The sequence below is a fragment of the Sminthopsis crassicaudata genome, chromosome 6 (assembly GCF_048593235.1).
Source record: "Sminthopsis crassicaudata isolate SCR6 chromosome 6, ASM4859323v1, whole genome shotgun sequence".
Classification (NCBI taxonomy): Eukaryota; Metazoa; Chordata; class Mammalia; order Dasyuromorphia; family Dasyuridae; genus Sminthopsis; species Sminthopsis crassicaudata.
In genome coordinates, this window is record NC_133622.1 from 205,632,952 (window position 1) to 205,650,922 (window position 17,971).

Below are 17,971 nucleotides of genomic sequence, written 5' to 3' on the forward strand. Positions count from 1 at the left end.
GAATCACCAAGTCAGATTTCTATCAGGTCATCTAATCCAATATATATAATGTTCAATTGTTTTTTAGTTGTGTCCAATTCTTTGTGACCCCATTTATAAATTTTTTGTTTGTCTTGATTTGTTTTTGTTTTTGAAAAAAAAAAAAGATGGAGTGGTTGGCTATTTCCCTCTCCAGCTCATTTTACAGATGAGGAAACTGAGGTGTATGATATTGAGTGACTTACTCAGGCTCACAAAACTACTCCAGGCCTGGTGTTCTATCCACCGTATCACCTACCTGACTTATCACCTCTCACCTGGACTATTTCAATGGACTGTTGATTGGTCTCCTTGCCTCACGTCTTTCCCAGATCAGTCCCTTCTTCACTCATCTATCAAACTGATTTTATGAAAATATAAATCTGTCCCTATCATCCCCTATTCAATAAGCTCTAGGCACTCCCTGTTGCCTTCAGGACCAAATATAAAATCCTCTGGTTGACTTTTGCCTGACACCTTTCCAGCCTCCTTACCTAAGCTCTTCACTTCAGTGACTCTGGGCTCCTGCCATTCCTCCAACAAAACACTTCCTCCCCCAGCTCTGTATATCTTCACCAGCCATTCCTCATGCCAAAAATACTCTCCCTGCTCATCTCTGTCTTGCAGATTCCTTGGTTCCTTCAAAGCTCAGCCAAAGTCTCACCTTCTGCAAAAATTATGTCCCAACTCTGGTATTTTCCCTCTGAGACGACTCCCTCATCATCCTTTCTATAGCTTGTTGTACATGCATTTGCATGTTGTCTTCCTCAGTAGACTATCAGCTGCTGGAGGGCAGGGCCTAATTCTGCCTATCTTTGAATCTGCAGCTCGGAACACAATGACTGGTACACAATTGGGTAGTTCACGACACTAGCTGTCTGCCTTGTTGCTGCAAGGCCAGGCTTTGCACTCCCCAGGGACCTGAGAGAGACTCCCTGGGGTGACAGAAATTCCACTCGGTTTTACCAGAGGGGCCGTAGCTTCGACTTGAATTCTGGTTTGCTAGTTTTTTAAATTCCATGAGCTCTGCGTGGTCCTTCTCATACGTTCTCTTCAGATTCTCTACATACTGCATCATAACCTCCGCGGCCTTGGACATCCGCTTTTCCTAAGAGGAAGAGACAGAAGAGGTAGATAAAATTAAGGAATCAAGACAGAGCAAGATGAAATAACTTTGATTGATGGATGGATAGAAATATCAGAGGCAATACCATAGGAGCTCAGAGGAATAGAGGAATCTTAGAGATGATTCCATCCTCATTTTGCAGATAAGGAAATTGAGACTCAGCTACTTGAAGTGACTTGACCAAGCTGATATAGGTAGTAAACAACAAAGGTGGGATTCAGATCCAGATTCTCTCATTCTATCTGATGCTCTTTGCACTATAATACCCTGGAAGACTTCAGAATGTAGGACAGACTTCAGAGCCTCAGAGGACAGCATGCCAGAAGTGGGAAAGGTCTCAAAGACCATTTAGGAAGTGCAATCTTCCATAAAAGCCTTTATAAGGAAGGATGGATCCAAAGTCTTAGTGCAGGTTTTAAGTTTTAATAGCTTAATCCTGCACCAAGACTTTTGGGACACCCTGCATATTTGCCAAGCTAGATGTCATAGAGAAGAACGGCTGAAATAAGTGAAGACTATCAATGTGAGTCAACGGAATGACATGACCGCCAAAAGGCCCACCAACCAGAGATATGAGACCTACAATAGAGGCCAAGCATCAGCAGTAAGAAGAGTGAGAGGGCAGCTAGGTGGCGCAGTGGATAGAGCACCAGCCTTGAATTCAGGAGGACCAGAGTTCAAATCTGGTCTCAGACACTTAACACTTCCTAGCTGTGTGACCCTGGGCAAGTCACTTAACCCCAGCCTCAGGGAAAACAAAACAAAACAAAAAAACCCCACAAATTTAGGGGCAGCCAGGTGGCGCAGTGGTTAGAGCACCAGCCTTGAATTCAGGAGGACCCGAGTTCAAATCTGGTCTCAAACACTTAACACTTCCTGGCTACGTGACCTTGGGCAAGTCACTTAACCCCAATTGCCTCAGCAAAAAACAAAACAAAACAAAACAAAGTAAGAAGAGTGAGAGTTAATTTCATTCAGGTGGCACAATGGATAAGGTGCTGGGCCTAGAGTCAGGGAAATGTTATCTTCATGAGTTCAAATCCAGCCTCAGATACTTGTTATCTGTATGACTTTGGGCAAGTCACTTCATCCTGCTTGCCTCCACTTCCACCCCCCCCCTTAAAAATGAGCTGGAGAAGGAAATGGCAGATGAAAGAGTCTTTACCAAGAAAACCCCAAAAGGTATCACAAAGAATCAGGACTGAAACAACTTAACAACCACCACAATTAAGCACCTATCAGCTGCTTTATTACATCTAATCCTTGCCTTTAGTATCAGACCAAATAAATCTAATACTTCTTCCATGAAACAGCCCTCCAATATTGGAAGATTGCTACTCTGTTCCTCCTAAATCACATCAAGTTCTTTCAGTTAATACTCTCCTGGCATGCACTCAAGCGCTTTCCCATCCTGGTCATTCTGTGGGTTCTGTCCGGTTCGCCATTGGCCTTACTAAATGGGACTCACGCAGCTGAACTCCAGCTATGGATAAGGCTAAGTCCTGGATATCATACGTCTCTGAAAGTGGCCCAAGATTTCGTTGCCTTTCTTTGCTGCCATATCCCACTACGGTAGTCAGTGAAAGCCACCAGAGCTTTCCTCAGAAGCTGACTGGCCACGTGAGGCTCCTCAAGTTGTGAAGTTGATTATTTGAATCCAGATGTAAGACATTTTTTTTCTTTTATATGTTTTATCTTACTAGATTCAGCCCAATATGTATGATCTGTCCTGATAAGGCCCTTCCTCTCTTTAGGTCTCACTTTTGGTGTTCTTGAGGTTCTTCAGAGATAATGTTCCATTCATCAGCTATCTGTTCCTCATCCCTGGATTGTTCTCTCTCCTTACCTTTGCCTTCTCTTAGGACTCAGCTCAAGCCCATTCTCTGCATGAAGCTTGCCTATACCTTCTCTCAGAAATTACCTCCAGTTTACCCTGTCCATATCTTGCATGTACATGGTTATTTTTGCATGTTGTCTCACCCATTAGAAGGGACTATTCCACCACCACCCCTTTTGTGTCCCTGCACAGTGCTTGGCACATAATAGGTTTATTTTGAGGATGAGACCTGAATTTAGGGAGGATCATTGCAGCTCACTCTCCTATCATGTCCTTCAGGGCCACCTGGTACCTGTGTCCCAGCAGTGATTTCTTAGGCTAATAGATTCAACAAATAGCCCCATGATGGAAGGCCCGATTCCTTCCTTTAGGATCACCAATGTCTTGAGATGGGCAGGGTCTGAAGTGAGGAAGTGGTAGGAGGAAGGTCAGTGGTCTGACCTGGCGGACTGCCCCAACCATTTCAGCACGGCTGGAGAGACGAGCAGCCAAGCGATGTAGAACGGCAATGTCTTCCAACAGTTTCTCATAGGTCTCTCGGTGTTCACAGGGCTGCCAGATAGATGCTGAAGACTGAAAGGGGGAAGAACATGGAACATTCTGAGTCCCAGATGGGGTGAAGGAAAGCAGGAATGGGGAGATCTGAATGCTCCCCCTCCCTGCCCTATCTTACCTTTCCTCATCCTATAGTTGTTGAGCTTAGGGGCTGAACTGGAGCCTCTGGGCCGGCCTGCCTTGGAGAAGCTCTTCCTGGCTAGTTAGAGATTCAAACTGCCCTTTAGTCAGATTCATCCTTATACTTTGGCTAATTGGGGGGTTCTTACACAACCCAAAAAATCTGGACAAAGGATTTTTTAAAACTCCAAATAAAAATGAAACAACTGGACACTGACTGGCAGCCAGGGAAGGGAGTCAAAAGTAAGGGAGAAAAGCTAGCCTCCATTTAGGACTAAAAAGAGTCCAAAAGGTCACACACCTACATAGATGACCTCAGCTCATAGCCCTTGCTTAGGCAAACCTTTTCCCCATTCCTTCTCAGGCAGAGCAATCTTGGAAAAGCATTCGAAGCCAGGTCTGCTTTTCAGATGGCAGATAAGAGTGGATCTGTCAATTTGTGATATAAGAAACCCCCAGATGAGGAAGGAAGTTCCTTCTACCAATTCAGGGTTGGCACCTTTGCTATAATTTGACTTGCCCAGGATCATATAGCCATAGTATGTCACAGAGGTAGGACCTCAACAGTCTTCTGGGCTTCAAGGGCAGCCCTCTATCGACTTTGTTATGTTGTCTCCTCATTGACCGATCAGATGTGGTCATTTTAGCACTTGAAAATAGGGCATATCCTTCTCCTCTGCCCACCAACTACCATCTGGTTTAAATATAATAAATTCTTAATTTATAAAATAATCAATTCTTAATTTATAACTTAATTCCCTGGTCCCCATCACTTACCCCCTTTCTATGTAACTTATCTGACCCTCATATACACAATTCCCCTCCCCTCCCTCTCCCCATGGGAAGCAGTTTGCTATAGCCTTGGGACATCTTGGGGATGGTTGGCCCTTGGACACTCTCCAAGCCAAGTTCCTTCCTTACTGTGATTGACGCTTTGAAGTTATTTAGTTCTTGCTCGGTGTTCTCTTCCGTCAGGTTCCTTTCCCTCTCAGCTTGGCTAATTCTCGACTCCAGGGTGTAGCTGTCATTTCGAAAGGCCAAGGACAGTTGGACAAACACATTCTATGGAGGGGGAGAAGGGCAAGCAGGAGCTGCTGTATGTTAGAAGGTCTAGTTTATGAGTTATCTATAGATTGGAATTTGAGACCCAGCTGGGACTCCAAATCCAACCACCTCATTTGACCAATGAGGAAAAGAGGCTCAGACAACTGAACTGACTCCTTCTGGGTAGTAAGCAGTAGAGTTGATATTTGGATCCTGATCTAATTATAAATCAGTTTTCTTTCTATCAGAAGAATCTGTATTGACATAGCTTACCAAAACATGGAAGTGCCTGACAAAACCTCCCTTTAAGACTAAGAAGATAAACCAAATCTTAGCAAGGTGTTGATGGATGAGAATGATTAAAAATAAAATAAGAAGAATTGCTCTTCTTCCTAGATAACTTGAATGTCTTACCCTCCAAAGATACGTGAGAATGAAATTTCAACCATCACCGGAGGATAATGGAGGGGATGAGTGGGATTGAGCCTTTTCAAGAGATTCTAGGAAGAACATTAGATTAGATGTGGTCTCTACTTTTGCACTTGGACTTTCTAGTCACTGGCTCTGTGACATTGGCCAAGTCATTCAATCCAAGTCACATCAATCAATGTGATCTTCCATTTTCCCTTCTGTACAGTGAGGAGATTGGAAAAGGCCTTTTCCAATCTAAGACTATGATCCAAAGACTGCTAAATCCTCTTCTTCCAACTCTAGGATATTAAGAACCCATGGAAAAAATTCAGAAAGCCACAAAACTGGCAATATATGGCCATAGGAGACTTAAGTAAAGGGAAATGGAAAGAGTGCATTTCACTAAAGTTGTCCCCTCCCCCCAAAATACAACTTTGTCCTTCTTCACTGAATTGAAGAAAATCCATGATAGCTGCTTTAGTTTAAATAAGCCAGGGGTCCTTAGCTGAGCCAAGGTAAGCAATTTGGATTAGTTGGGGAGATTTATGGCCAAAGAGTTTCACATGGAGAAACTATATTTAAGGAAAACTGGTGTGAAGGATATGTCTTGTTGATTTAAAAGGGACTTCGGCCAGTATTCATATCACATTTCCCAGTTTCTGCTCAAATAGCAATTTTAAATGGCTGCCAGAAGACTTTTTTTTTAAAGACCCCTAAGGTTCAATTAAAACTTTGTATAAACATTAGTTGCAGGAGTGACCTTTAAAAAAAGTGGAAATCACAGAGAAGGGGCTTCCTGGCCTGAGCCTATGTAGGAAAAAACTGGGAAAGAGATTTGGCTAAATGGAAACTCTTCAGTGGAAGTAGGATCTCTCTCTGTGCTGATTATATAACACTATGGATGCTACCCACGTACTTTCATTCTAAGTTGTCCTAGCCATGCCCTATAGATAGCTATATATAGGGAATCTAGATCCCTATATATAGCTATAGCCCTTATATGCTCTATCTCTGTGCCAGTCTGGGAGCTTTCAAGGGCAAGGGACTATGTCTTGAAATGCACACACACACACACACACACACACACACACACACACACACACACACATATTCAGCAGTTGCCTAGCATCTTTTCCCCTAATCCAAGGTTGCTAAAGATCAAGTCTTAATTTTTAAAAGTAAAGCAGAGATAAATTCCATCTTTAATTTAATTTGATTACATTTAAATCATCCCATGATCACAGAAAAAGGCCTACCTTCTCTGTTCCAAATGTTATTTTTCAGGATTGTTTGAAGAAACCTTCAACTAGCTCTAGATTCTAATGGTCTTTGTCCTAATTAGCATTATTTATGAATCAGTTTATCTATCATCTACCTACCTATGTATTTATGTCTGTCTATATTTATCTGTCTGTCCATCTATCTATTTATCCATTTGTCTATCTGTTCATCCATCTATCAGCCTGTCTGTCCACCTGCCCATCCATCCATCCATCCATTTATCGATTCATCTGTCTATCTATCAGTCTGTCTGTCCATCCATTTATCCATCAATCCATCAATCCATCCATCAATCTATCCATTTATCCATCCATCCATCTGTCTGTCTTCTGTCCAACTGTCTGTCTGTCTCTATCTATCTAATCTATCTATCTCTAAACTATCTCAGAGCTGGGAAGTGTTCCACAAAATAATTTGCATAATCAACCACAGGCAATGATGAGCTGAAAGCTATGTATAATTACTACTTAAGTTGTCCTACTGCTTGAGGTCTGTAAGTTGATAATCTTGTATGGCCTGAGAATGATGTTACAGATATCCAAATGGCCCCTGGCTGAAAGTTTCCCCAGCCCCGATCTAAATAAACATGAGGATCTCAAAAGTGAATGAAAGTTGCCAAGAATTATGGTGGCTCAGACCCCAAGGAAGTCACATGACTTCCCCCTCCCAAACCTCAGTCTGTGTGAAGTGGGACAGGCCAGTTCAGCCTGGATCTGGATGGACTTTGATGAGAGCTATGAGGTACTTACCTCAACTTCCTTTTCGGTAAGCGGAGGAGCACTAGGAGAAAGGGAGGAAAAGATGCTTATCATTTTACCTCCAAAGGAACTGAAAGGAAGCCTCCCTAACCTTAGGAACCGCTCTAGGTCTTCTCAAAGGAGCCACGCCAGAGAAATGTGGGGTATCCCATCTCCCTCCCGGCCTTTGCTTGCACCTCTGCCTCCTGGAATACCTACCCTTCACAACTACCATTTTTTACATCTGCCTTTTCCATCTAGGTCCAGAATGCTGGTCCTGGAACTGGAATCTGGCCTCAGAAACTTATTAGGTAGGTAATTTTGGGCAATTCACTTAATCTCCGCCTGCCTCACTTCCCTTATCTGTAAAATGGGGATAATAATAGCATCTCCTTCTCAGGATTGTTGTGAGGATCAAATGAGATAATACTCGTAAAGCACAGTAACTGACACATAGAAAATATTATATAAATATTATATTTTAGAGTTATTTTTAAAAATCAATTAACAATCAAAATTGCTTAGTCAATTGAGGGCAGATCTTGGAGACAGGACTACCTGGATTTAAGAAGTTTCAGGCTTCTACATGAAGACTTTCCTCATACTCCCTTCTTCCCTGCAATTGCTAATACCTCCTTTCCAAGTGTGCTTGTTTTGTACATATCTATAAACAAGTATGTTTTCCTCCTCCCTTTCTCCTGCTAGAATATAAATTTCTCCTGGAAAAATTTTTTTATGTGTTTTGGTACCTCCAGTACCTAGCATAGTGTAGAACACACAGTAGGCATTTAATAAATGGTGCTGACTGATTGGCTCTAAGCTGGTTCACTGAGTGGACACAGCATGCTTAAAAGGATATGTGAGCCTTCAAAAGCTGTCTCCCTGATTTATGGCTGGAGGGACTGAAAGAGAACAAGGGAAGCAGCAGTTTCTCAAAGGAGGAGGCTTGAATCTAACATGGAAGGGATGTTTGGTGCTAGTCAAGGACGAGGGAGGAACCGGTTTTTTCCTCCAAGTCAGCAGACAAGTCTTATCTCTTGCTCTTGAGGCAGTGAGAAAGGGTGGCTCATTGTTAAAAATCCCTGGACTCTGTAAATAAAGCTGGGGCCCCTTTCTTTCCTGTCTTGGGGTGGTGCAAACTTGAATGTGGGAAGTGAGGGAGAACAAGGGACCTAACGGCTTCGTCCCACCCAGCAAGAGAACAGATTGAGGATAAGATGCTCAGGAAGTCCCACTTCCTCTGCCTCCCTGGACAGAGGCGCAAGGTCACCCCTTCTGTGGTGAGGCGGGGTGCTGGTCACCCCTGACTGAAGGCTGCTGGGAGCCTTCCTGTTTAGGTGCCAGGGAATCTGCCCTGATGCTGTTTTCTGTGAGCAGCCAGCCTAGGACTGAGTGGCTGACTCACCCCTAGCTAAGAGTTAGATGAATCAGGTTCTTCACTTGGCCATCTTCCACGGGAGTGGCCCCTGGGCCAATTCACGACAAATCTCCTTCTCCAGTCTGGATCTCTGCATTTCTACCTTTCCTGCCGCCATTATTAATCCGTTTAGATTTTTTAAAAATTCAGAAGATTTGGAATCAAATTTTGGCTGATCTACTCACTCCTTGTGCGATCCTGAATGCACAGAAAGCGCTCTGGATTCAAATCACCAGAGGAATTTTCATGGAAAAGTGGATAAACACCCACTGGCAGGAGGACCATTGGGTGGGAGAACACATTTTCTATCAAATATATATTTGATTAGTGTAGAATCAGGCCAAAGGAAACGGGCTTTATTTCAGAAATTTGCACCTTTCTGGGATTTAGTTTCCCTCTTTGTGAGTCAAGGAGATTGTTCTAGACCAAGGCTTCTTAAATTTTTTTCACTCATCACCTCTTTTTACTCCAGAATTTTTTACACAACCCCAGACATATAGATATTTCAAATAGATATAGAAATCAAACATTTACTGATAATAAATGATAATTTCAGGATCCCCGCATTCAGTTACAAGATCCCTATGGGGTCATGAGCCACAGTTAAAGAATCTTTGTTCTAGAGTCCTGTCCATTTCTAAGTCTATCACTTAGACATAGAGGGGAAAACCACATCCCATTCAAAGTTACAAATTTAGGATTATATTGATATTCAAGATCTTTGAATCTTAGAACATCATTTATCTAGAGTCCAAAGGAACATTAGAGATGGTCTGGCACAATTCCCTCATTTGACAGATGAGGAAAATGAGACCCAGAGAGATCATGCTACTTGTTGAAGGGTCTCCCAGGCAGTAAGTGGCAAAGCTAGGATTTTGAAGCAGGTCCTCTGACGCTAAACCAGCTTTCTTTCCATCAGACAGCAGCTAGATGGAGTGGTGGATAGAGCACTGGTCCTGAACTCAGGAGGACCTGAATTAAATTGACCTCAGACACTCAATACTTACTATCTATGTGACCTTGGGCAAGTCACTTAAACCCAATTGCCTCAAAAAAAAAAAACCCATTATCTTTCTACTGACGTCACTCTCAAGCTACAGTCTCAGTCTCCTGAGTCCAAGGCTACAGTACACCATGGCTTTATAATAAGTTTCAGACTACCTGAGCTTTTTAGTGGTGGCTTAGGTAAGAAAAATATTAATTTCTCTTGGCCTCCTGCAGCTTAATATGCTGTCTCTGAAAAGGCCACCAAGTGCCTTTTAGAGGGGGTAGGGTCTTCCTAAAAAGGTCTGAGAGAGTGCGGGTCATAGTGGGAAGAGTCATAGATGAGCTCAAATAGTGAATCGACCACGATTTGTGGGAACTTGTCCAAGACATTTAACCCCATGTGAGCCTCAGTTTCTCTATCTATAAAAGGAGGAAACAGCTCTAGATGGCTTCCCAGGACCCATTCCAATTATAAATCTGCCATCCTAGCTTCTGTGATACAGAATATGGCTCTCAGAGATGATGGGCCAGACTGGGAAATCTTCCCTTTAAAGACTAGTCAAGGAGAATTGTTGTAACCTAACTTGAAATCTCCTTGTTTTTGACCAGATTGTGGGATATGATTTCATCCATTTAGGGAATTCTCTTCAATCTATTCAGTTTGACACTTTCCCCATAATATTTTGGTCTTAGAAAGTAGCCTGGGGCACTAAGAGTCTAGGTGTCTCTGTAACCCAATCAGTACCTGTCAGTCAGGACTTGAATCCACATTTTCCTGACTTTTAAAGCCAACTTTCTATCCCCACTATGCACACCATCTCTATTTGTTCAATCCTGAAAGAAAAAGTAACTTCTCCTGATAGTAATTCTAGAGCAAGGCAGAATGGGAATTGTGTAGAATCTGGAGGGAGCCAGCTTCCTTTGGCTGGGATTTCTGGACTGGGATTTGATATTCTACTCCAAGAGCCTACCTGCCAGGAAATGTTGCCTCCTCCAGTAATTCCCCTCTGACTTTTCTAGACCACAGTGATTTCTCTTTTCTCTGAACTTTTGTTGTCTTTCAGGTCTCATTCACATTATTTTGCATTGGTTCCCCACCCCCTGCTTCCATGTCTAATTTGTCTCTGTATCCCACAAAGAGTACAACACAGAGATGCATAGAGATGTCCCATCCCTCTGCTTAAGCTACCTGGAGGGACATCAAGCTTTCTGGAGACCACGCTGTGTTTTACCTGCCAGGGAGGGCCTTATGAACTCGTAGTTTATGTAGCAGCACATCAGAGATGTTGGGCATGACGTCACAGCCACTCTTGGACTCTTCCTCTTCAATGCCCGGGGAAAGCTCAGAGGGGTGTCCTGCAAAGTGACATTTGGGGATCCCATTTAAGACTTTCTATTATATTAGAAACACACTGGTAAATTATCTTCACCTAAATCATTCTCTTCGACAAGTGGAATATTGCCTGGTGGCTGATACAGGGCTTGTTTCGTCCATGGTGGACAGGCAGGATCTGTTGGTGATTGACCAACAGACCAACTATTTCATGGCACAGATCTGTAGTTATATCTCCCCAAAAAGTCCCCTTTCTTTGGCAGGATTCTCAGAACGCAAGGGTTATCTAGCTGTGCTTCCTTGTTTAGTTCAAAACATTTATCCCATTACAGAAAATGAACTTATCTACATGTGACTTAGGGATACTGGGGAAAAGTACAAAACCTGGGATTTTCCATGGGGAGATAAGAGGGATAGCCAGAAGGTATATGGACACCAACGAAAAACCCAAATCTCTCCCATCTGAACATCCGTCAGATGACTTTGTCTAATATTTTATAGCAAGAAGCGTGAAACCATACCCCTTTCCCTTTTAGAATCACTAATTTCTTTAAAGTTTCCCCACCACCAGAATGTCTTTCCACATGCCTCCAGTTGCTAGTACCTTTCCTTCATTACCTTATATCTGCTTTGAATGAGTTGCCTTCAGTAGAACATAAACTCCTTGAGGGCAGGAAGCATCTTTTTTTTTTTTTTTTATCTCTAGCACCTAGTAGGCACTTAGTAAATATTTGTGGATTATTCATAGTTTCCTCTTCTCCACCTCAAAATTGCTCTGTATCTTTACCAGTCACTTCAATTCTCTTTTCCAAGTATAATCTTTCAACCTGTGCTTTTTGCTCTTTTTATCCCCTATTGCTAGAGTTCTCTCTCTCTCTCTCTCTCTCTCTCTCTCTCTCTCTCTCTCTCTCTCTCTCTCTCTCTCTGTCTCTCTCTCTGTCTCTCTCTCTCTCTCTGTCTCTCTCTCTCTCTCTGTCTCTCTCTCTCTCTGTCTCTTCTTCAATATTCGAAGTCTCTGTTTCTCTCTGTCTTTCTCTTTGTCTGTCTCTGCCTCTATCTCTCTGTCTTTCCATTTGCCACCCAAACCTCAAGCAATCATCTTTACATAGTATGACCTTCACCATCACCACCACCAACTGCTACCAATTGGCAGGTAAGCTTAAGACTCTGGGAAGGATAACATCCTTGGGTGTCCTGCTTCCAGCCCAGCTCCCCCTGCCATCATTCTGGAAAGCAGTCCCAGTGCAGATGCAGCTTGGCAATTCACTCTCCAGGTGCCACAAATCATGGTTACTCACTACCAAAAGTCTTTGGCATTGTCAGATGGTTTAACACACTGCTGACTCTCCTGTTGTCCCATTGGTCTTTGCTGAGTGATCTTCCCGTCCCCTACATGTCATCCTTCTCTCCTACACTGTCCTTGCCCTTCTCATCTCTCCACATTGTCCCCAACTGCTCAACTTTATCAACCTGTATGTGAAAGATCATAAAAATGAGACCATGTGTTTCAGAATGAATCTTGAGGTCCAACACCTTCTTTCTAACTCCCTGATGGAAAAGGCAGCATGGCCCTAGATCTCGAGTGAGAGGATCTTTATTTTGGACCCCAAGTCTGCTGCTAACTTACCTTAAAGTCACTCGACTTTTTTATCTGTAAAATGAGGGGGTTGGCCCTTCCAATCCCACCTGGATGTCTTGCCCAAACTCATTGTGGCCCTGATTCCACTATCTCTCTGGGCAAAATGAGCCTCTTTGCCCAACTTCCCTTTCTTTGCAGAGGAAAACACCAGGAACAGAAATGAATTAATTTCTGCCAATGCTCCCCATCCTTGCCTCTGCCTCCGTGAAGACTCGGCCCAAATACTGCCTTCTGCTATGGGCCCTTCCTGATGTTCCTCTCCTCACTGCTAGTGCTTTTTTTTCCCTCAGAAGGAAGCTCTGCAAAGTGACATTTGGGGGTTCCATTTAGGACCTTTTACTGTGGTAGGAACACACTGGTAAATTATTCTAATTACACCATATGGATCATGTATGTGCAAACTTTTATTAATGTTGTCTCCCTCCTTAGAATATAACTCCCTGAGGGCAGGGCCTGTAATAATTGCCTTTCTTTCTATTCCCAGTGACTGGAGCATGTTCAATGCATTGATTCGCTTATTGACTGACAAGGCCTGGAGCTATCCTGCTTGACTGTACACTGGACAGAAGGCTAGGCGGGATGAGCCCAAAGAGACCTTTCAGTGTTGAGATACTCAAATTCTAAATTGTCTTGATTTTTTCCCACATTGTTTCGTGGCTACTAATGTCTTCTCGACACTTAGTTTAAATATTGCTGAAGAGTTTTTGGAGCTTTTCATTCTTTTGTGTTGCTCGGAGCACATACATGCATAATGACTGATGGAACTACACACTGTATGTCCCCCACATAGTCCATCCAAGACTCTTTGGCTGGAAAAATTCTCTCAGCTGCACCAAAATAAATATTTAAAAGAAAATTTGGAATTTGTATCCACATTAAGACGTGGCTGTCCACAGGGACTCATTCTTAGCCTTTGTTTCTGGTTCTTCTCAGAGCTTTGTCAAGCTTTTGAGACTCTGCTGAGATGAGGGGTGAAGGGCCACTGTTGCCATTAGATGGGGGGCTTTCTGGGTAGCCCTGCTCTGGGAGGCTCCCAAGGTGAGACCATCATCGCCACCTGATATCTGAGCGGGCCTGAAGGCAGGCCATGACCCAGGCAATTGTGGAGAAGATGACAATCCGTCATCATTTATATCTATTACTTCATTGATCTTTATTAAATACAACCCAGTGAGGTTGGCTAAGAAGGCAGGGGATATTCCCAGGGAACCTGGGTCTAATCTTATTTCTGTGTGATTTTGGGCAGGTAATTTAATCTCTTTGGGCCTCATCTGTAAAAATGTGGGGAGGGGTTGGACTTGATGGCCCTCTAATTCTGTGATCCTATGATTTTAATTCTGCAGATGGAGCAATGGAGCCCAAGAGAAATTGGGAGACTTCCCAAGCCCATTCAGCTAATAAGTGAAACCCTGCAGAACTGGAACATGGTGACTAAAAGGGATTTTAGGTTGCCTGAAGGAGTTCTAGAACCCAGAGTAAGGGAGACAATAGTCTGCTCCCTGTTGCCCCACTCAGACCATCCTTGGAGCATTCTGTTCAAGGCTGGGCATTTTGTCCAGCCAGCCTTTAGCTGAGGCAGCCTGGATAATGAGGGGGTTCCACATCCTGCTGTAGGAGCATCATTGGAAGGAATTGGGGGTGTTTGGTCTGGGGGAGGGACTCAGGATAAAAAATGATAGTTATTTTCTAGGATTTGAAAGACTGTCATGTGGAAGAGGGATTTGACTTATTTTGCTTAATTAGCTAAGTGGCAAGACTTAGAAACCAGAAAACCTGGATTCAGATTTCATCCCAGATACTTACTAGCTGTGTAATCCTGGGCAAATCACCTGGCTTTTATCTATTTTAATTTCCTCATTTGCAAAATGGGGATAATGATAGAACATCCCTCTCAGGGTTGTTGGGAGGATAAAACATTAAAGCACTTTGCAAAAAACTTAAAGCACAACATAAATGCTAGCTGTTTTTATTATTTTTAATCTTCCAGTAAGATATGCTGAGAAAATAAAGATTATAATTACCAGCATGGAGTTACTTAATGTCGTCCAAGAGGGCTTCCCAGATGGGAAATGGAGGGCGGGTAAAGCAATGGATATATGGGAAAAAAAGGATGAGGACATCCTAGGTGAGAGTAATCGCATGAACAAAGAAAGGAAATCAGAAGAAAATCTAGTGTGAGGAGGGAAATACTGGGTGCTTATGAGTAAGAAGTGGGAAATGAGGGTGAACAGGTAAAGTAGAGCCAGATTGTGGGAGTCTAAAAATTTATACAGAGGAACCTAGATTTGTTCATCGAGTTAACGGGGAGCCATTGATGATGGCTGAGCAGAGGAGAGACATGACCAGAATGATATTTCAGAAAGCTCACTCTGGCCCCTAGAGAGAGCACGTGGAGGAAAGACTGGAGGCTGGGAGGCCACTGAGGAGGCTACCACAGTGAGCTAGGTGTGAGGCAAGGAGGACCTGAAGACTCTGGTGAGGAGAAAACAGAGGAGGGCCATTTTGGCTGGCATTAAAGAAGAGATGAGTGGATGGCAGTCGAGAAATATTTATTAAGCTCCTACTGTGCTGCCAGGCATTGGGCTAAGTGCTGGGGATACAAAAACAGGTAAAAGGACAGTCCCTGCTCTCGAGGAGCTTACAATCTAACGGGAAAGGAAATGAGCCTGAGTGACGGAGTGTGCTCGTGAGTAAACAAGCGAAGCTTAGTGAGCAGCCATGAGTTCGACATTATGATATCGGCACGAAGAGGAAGGCTCTGGCCTCTGGCCGGAGGGGGTTGCCACCTGGCTGAAGGGAAGGACCCCTTGCCTCCAGCCTACCTACCTCTCTCTTGTTCCACAGCTTCACTAAGATCTGGAAGTTTCAGGCCAACCAAGTTCTGGCTCCTCATCAGGATGTGCTCCTGCGCAGGAGGAGGAAAATAACATTTTCAGAGTTTCACTTAGCTGGGCATTGTCTATCCCCCAGGCTGTGTCCCTGCCAGCTTAAGTCCATTGTTTGAATCAACTTTGCTTGTTGTTCACCCTTCTTTCTTGAAACGGACAATGACATCCTGAGGGTGAGGGCTTAACTTACGTGAGGGGTGGATTTAAGGGATGCAGAGCTGGGCAAAGGCAGCCTTGCTCTCTCGGGGGCAATGCCTGAAGTCCAGAGTCAGGAACTCCGTGCTCCCCTACTGGACTAGTCATTTGTGTTGGAAGAGGAGGGCGACAGACAAAAATGAGTGTCCGGGGCCTGGTAATGTGGGAGGGCGCGGAAATTTAGCTTGTGGCCAAATCCATAGGGAGCCTGTTAAAGGCCTGAATTCTTGTTTTCCTTTTACATCCTTGAGGATGAAAGGGAAAACTTGAATATAGCCAGTTCCCATCCAAACCTGGTCTGTCTGTCTGTCTCTCTTCCTCTCTCTCTCTCTTCCTCTCTGTCTTTTTCTCTCTCTATCTCTGTCTCTGTCTCTCTCTTTCTGTCTGTCTGTCTGTCTGTCTGTCTGTCTCTCTCTCTCTCTGTCTCTCTCTCTCTCTCTGTGTGTCTCTCTCTCTCTCTCTGTCTCTCTGTGTCTCTCTCTCTCTCTCTCTGTCTCTGTCTCTCTCTCTCTCTCTGTCTGTGTCTCTGTCTCTCTCTCTCTCTCTCTCTCTCTCTGTCTGTCTCTCTCTCTCTCTCTCTCTCTCTGTCTCTGTCTCTGTCTCTCTCTCTCTCTCTGTCTCTCTCTCTCTCTCTCTCTCTCTGTCTCTCAACATATTGGAGATTGGATTGTGAGAGTGAAAAAAGAAGAAAGGAAATATGGGAAGCTAACTTCCACCCTCCCTCCCTCCCCTTGATACCTCCAATTCCTCAACCCTGAGAGCAAAGAGAAGCAGCCAGTGCCCCTCTAAGGGGCCACGTCCTCCATCTGACTAGTGAAAGGTTTTTCTTTGGAAGGGATTCTGAGCATCCGGAAGTGGGAGGCTTGGGTTCCAAGTTCCTTAAGTACCTCCAAAAGCCTTTCTGGCCCCAGCATCTCCTGATTCTCTGACCCCAGAATGCAGAGCACTCAAATGTCAGGGAGGGAATGTTATATGAATTCTATTGACTGTTCTGGGAAGAGTGTTAGACAGTTTGTTGATAGATCACCAGGAAGGAAGGATTCTTGGAACTCGGAGGGAGGCAGGGTTATTTCATCCCTGCCCGTGACAGTACTTGGGGCTGACAAGGTATTTAGTCATCTGGTTCCTGTTTACATGTCACATACTGTACATGGAAACCAGGAAGCCAGGCAGCCTGAAGTATGCAGGGCCGGTCTTTCCTGCGGGATCCACACATATGTGACTAATGCACCTTCCCCATGGAACACCTGGGATGCTGGCTTGTACACTTGCTGTCAGTCAATCAACAAACACTTATCAAGCATCCCTTCCAGACTCCTTTCTAAATGCAGGGAATACAAAGAAAGACGGCGATCCGTACTGAGTTCCTGAAGACCTCCAGAATCACACAGTTGAGTGCCCTTCCTAGCCTGAGCCTGTTGAATCATTGCCCTTCCAGGCCTGCTCAGAAATTACTTATGCCTAGGAGTCCTCCCAGAATCGATCCTTCCTTCCTCGGATCATCTGTAGGACCTTAGCTGTACCTCTGCTGTGTACTTAGCCAGTTTTATTTAAAACAGAGGTATTTGTGTTTGTCTGTTTTTTTCTTCAATAAATAATAATAATAGTTCACATTTACATAGCTCTTAAGGGTTTACAATGCTTTTTCTGTGTTAACTCATCAGATGCTCTTTACAACCTTGTGAAGCAGGTGTGATCATTATTATGCCCATTTCACAGATAAGGAAATCGAGGTTTAGAAAAGTAAAGTAATTTATCTAGGACAATATGTTTACTGGTGTAAATGTCTGAGGCAAAATTTGAATTCAGATCTTCTTTTCTCCAAGTGCTGTGCTCGAGAGCAATTTTTTATCTCTTTATCACCCAGGCAGATGAGTCTGAAAAAGCTCAGATCAACAAAGCAACAGATCCAAGTCACTCAGAGTCGGAGAGCAGTGGAGGGTGTCTGCACGAGGGGTTCGCAGCTGAGCCAAAAGCTCACACTGGGCCCAAAATGTCCCTTAATATCTAGAATAATCTTCTGCGTATTGTATAGTCCTTAGCAATGCTCATTGGATCAACTATAATAAGAGCAATAATTATTAATATTAATTATAATTCCATGATGTCTCTCATTAATATAATAACCACTGTAATATTAATGCACAATATAATAAATAGATAATAAATGTCACATATAACTTACTTATAATAATCATATTCATATATTATGCAAAATATAATATTATTATATATAATATACATGATAAATCTGTTACAACTATATAAATGTAATAAACAAAATACATATGATATATAACATAATATACAAATAACAATATAAACATATATGATGATCACTTAATATAGTATATGCTACATACTATATTATGTACATAATATA

At 43.3% G+C, this 17,971-nt stretch overlaps 1 protein-coding gene across 1 annotated transcript in view; it reads right to left on the reverse strand.

Annotated features, from left to right (window-relative positions):
- Nucleotides 1–17,971, reverse strand: part of IRAG1 (inositol 1,4,5-triphosphate receptor associated 1) — a 138,867-nt gene that overhangs the window by 21,825 nt on the left and 99,071 nt on the right. The window contains 6 exon segments of the mRNA XM_074273242.1: nt 985–1,126; nt 3,423–3,554; nt 4,578–4,718; nt 7,142–7,172; nt 10,766–10,889; nt 15,332–15,410. Of these exon segments, the coding sequence (XP_074129343.1) occupies nt 985–1,126; nt 3,423–3,554; nt 4,578–4,718; nt 7,142–7,172; nt 10,766–10,889; nt 15,332–15,410 (649 nt within the window).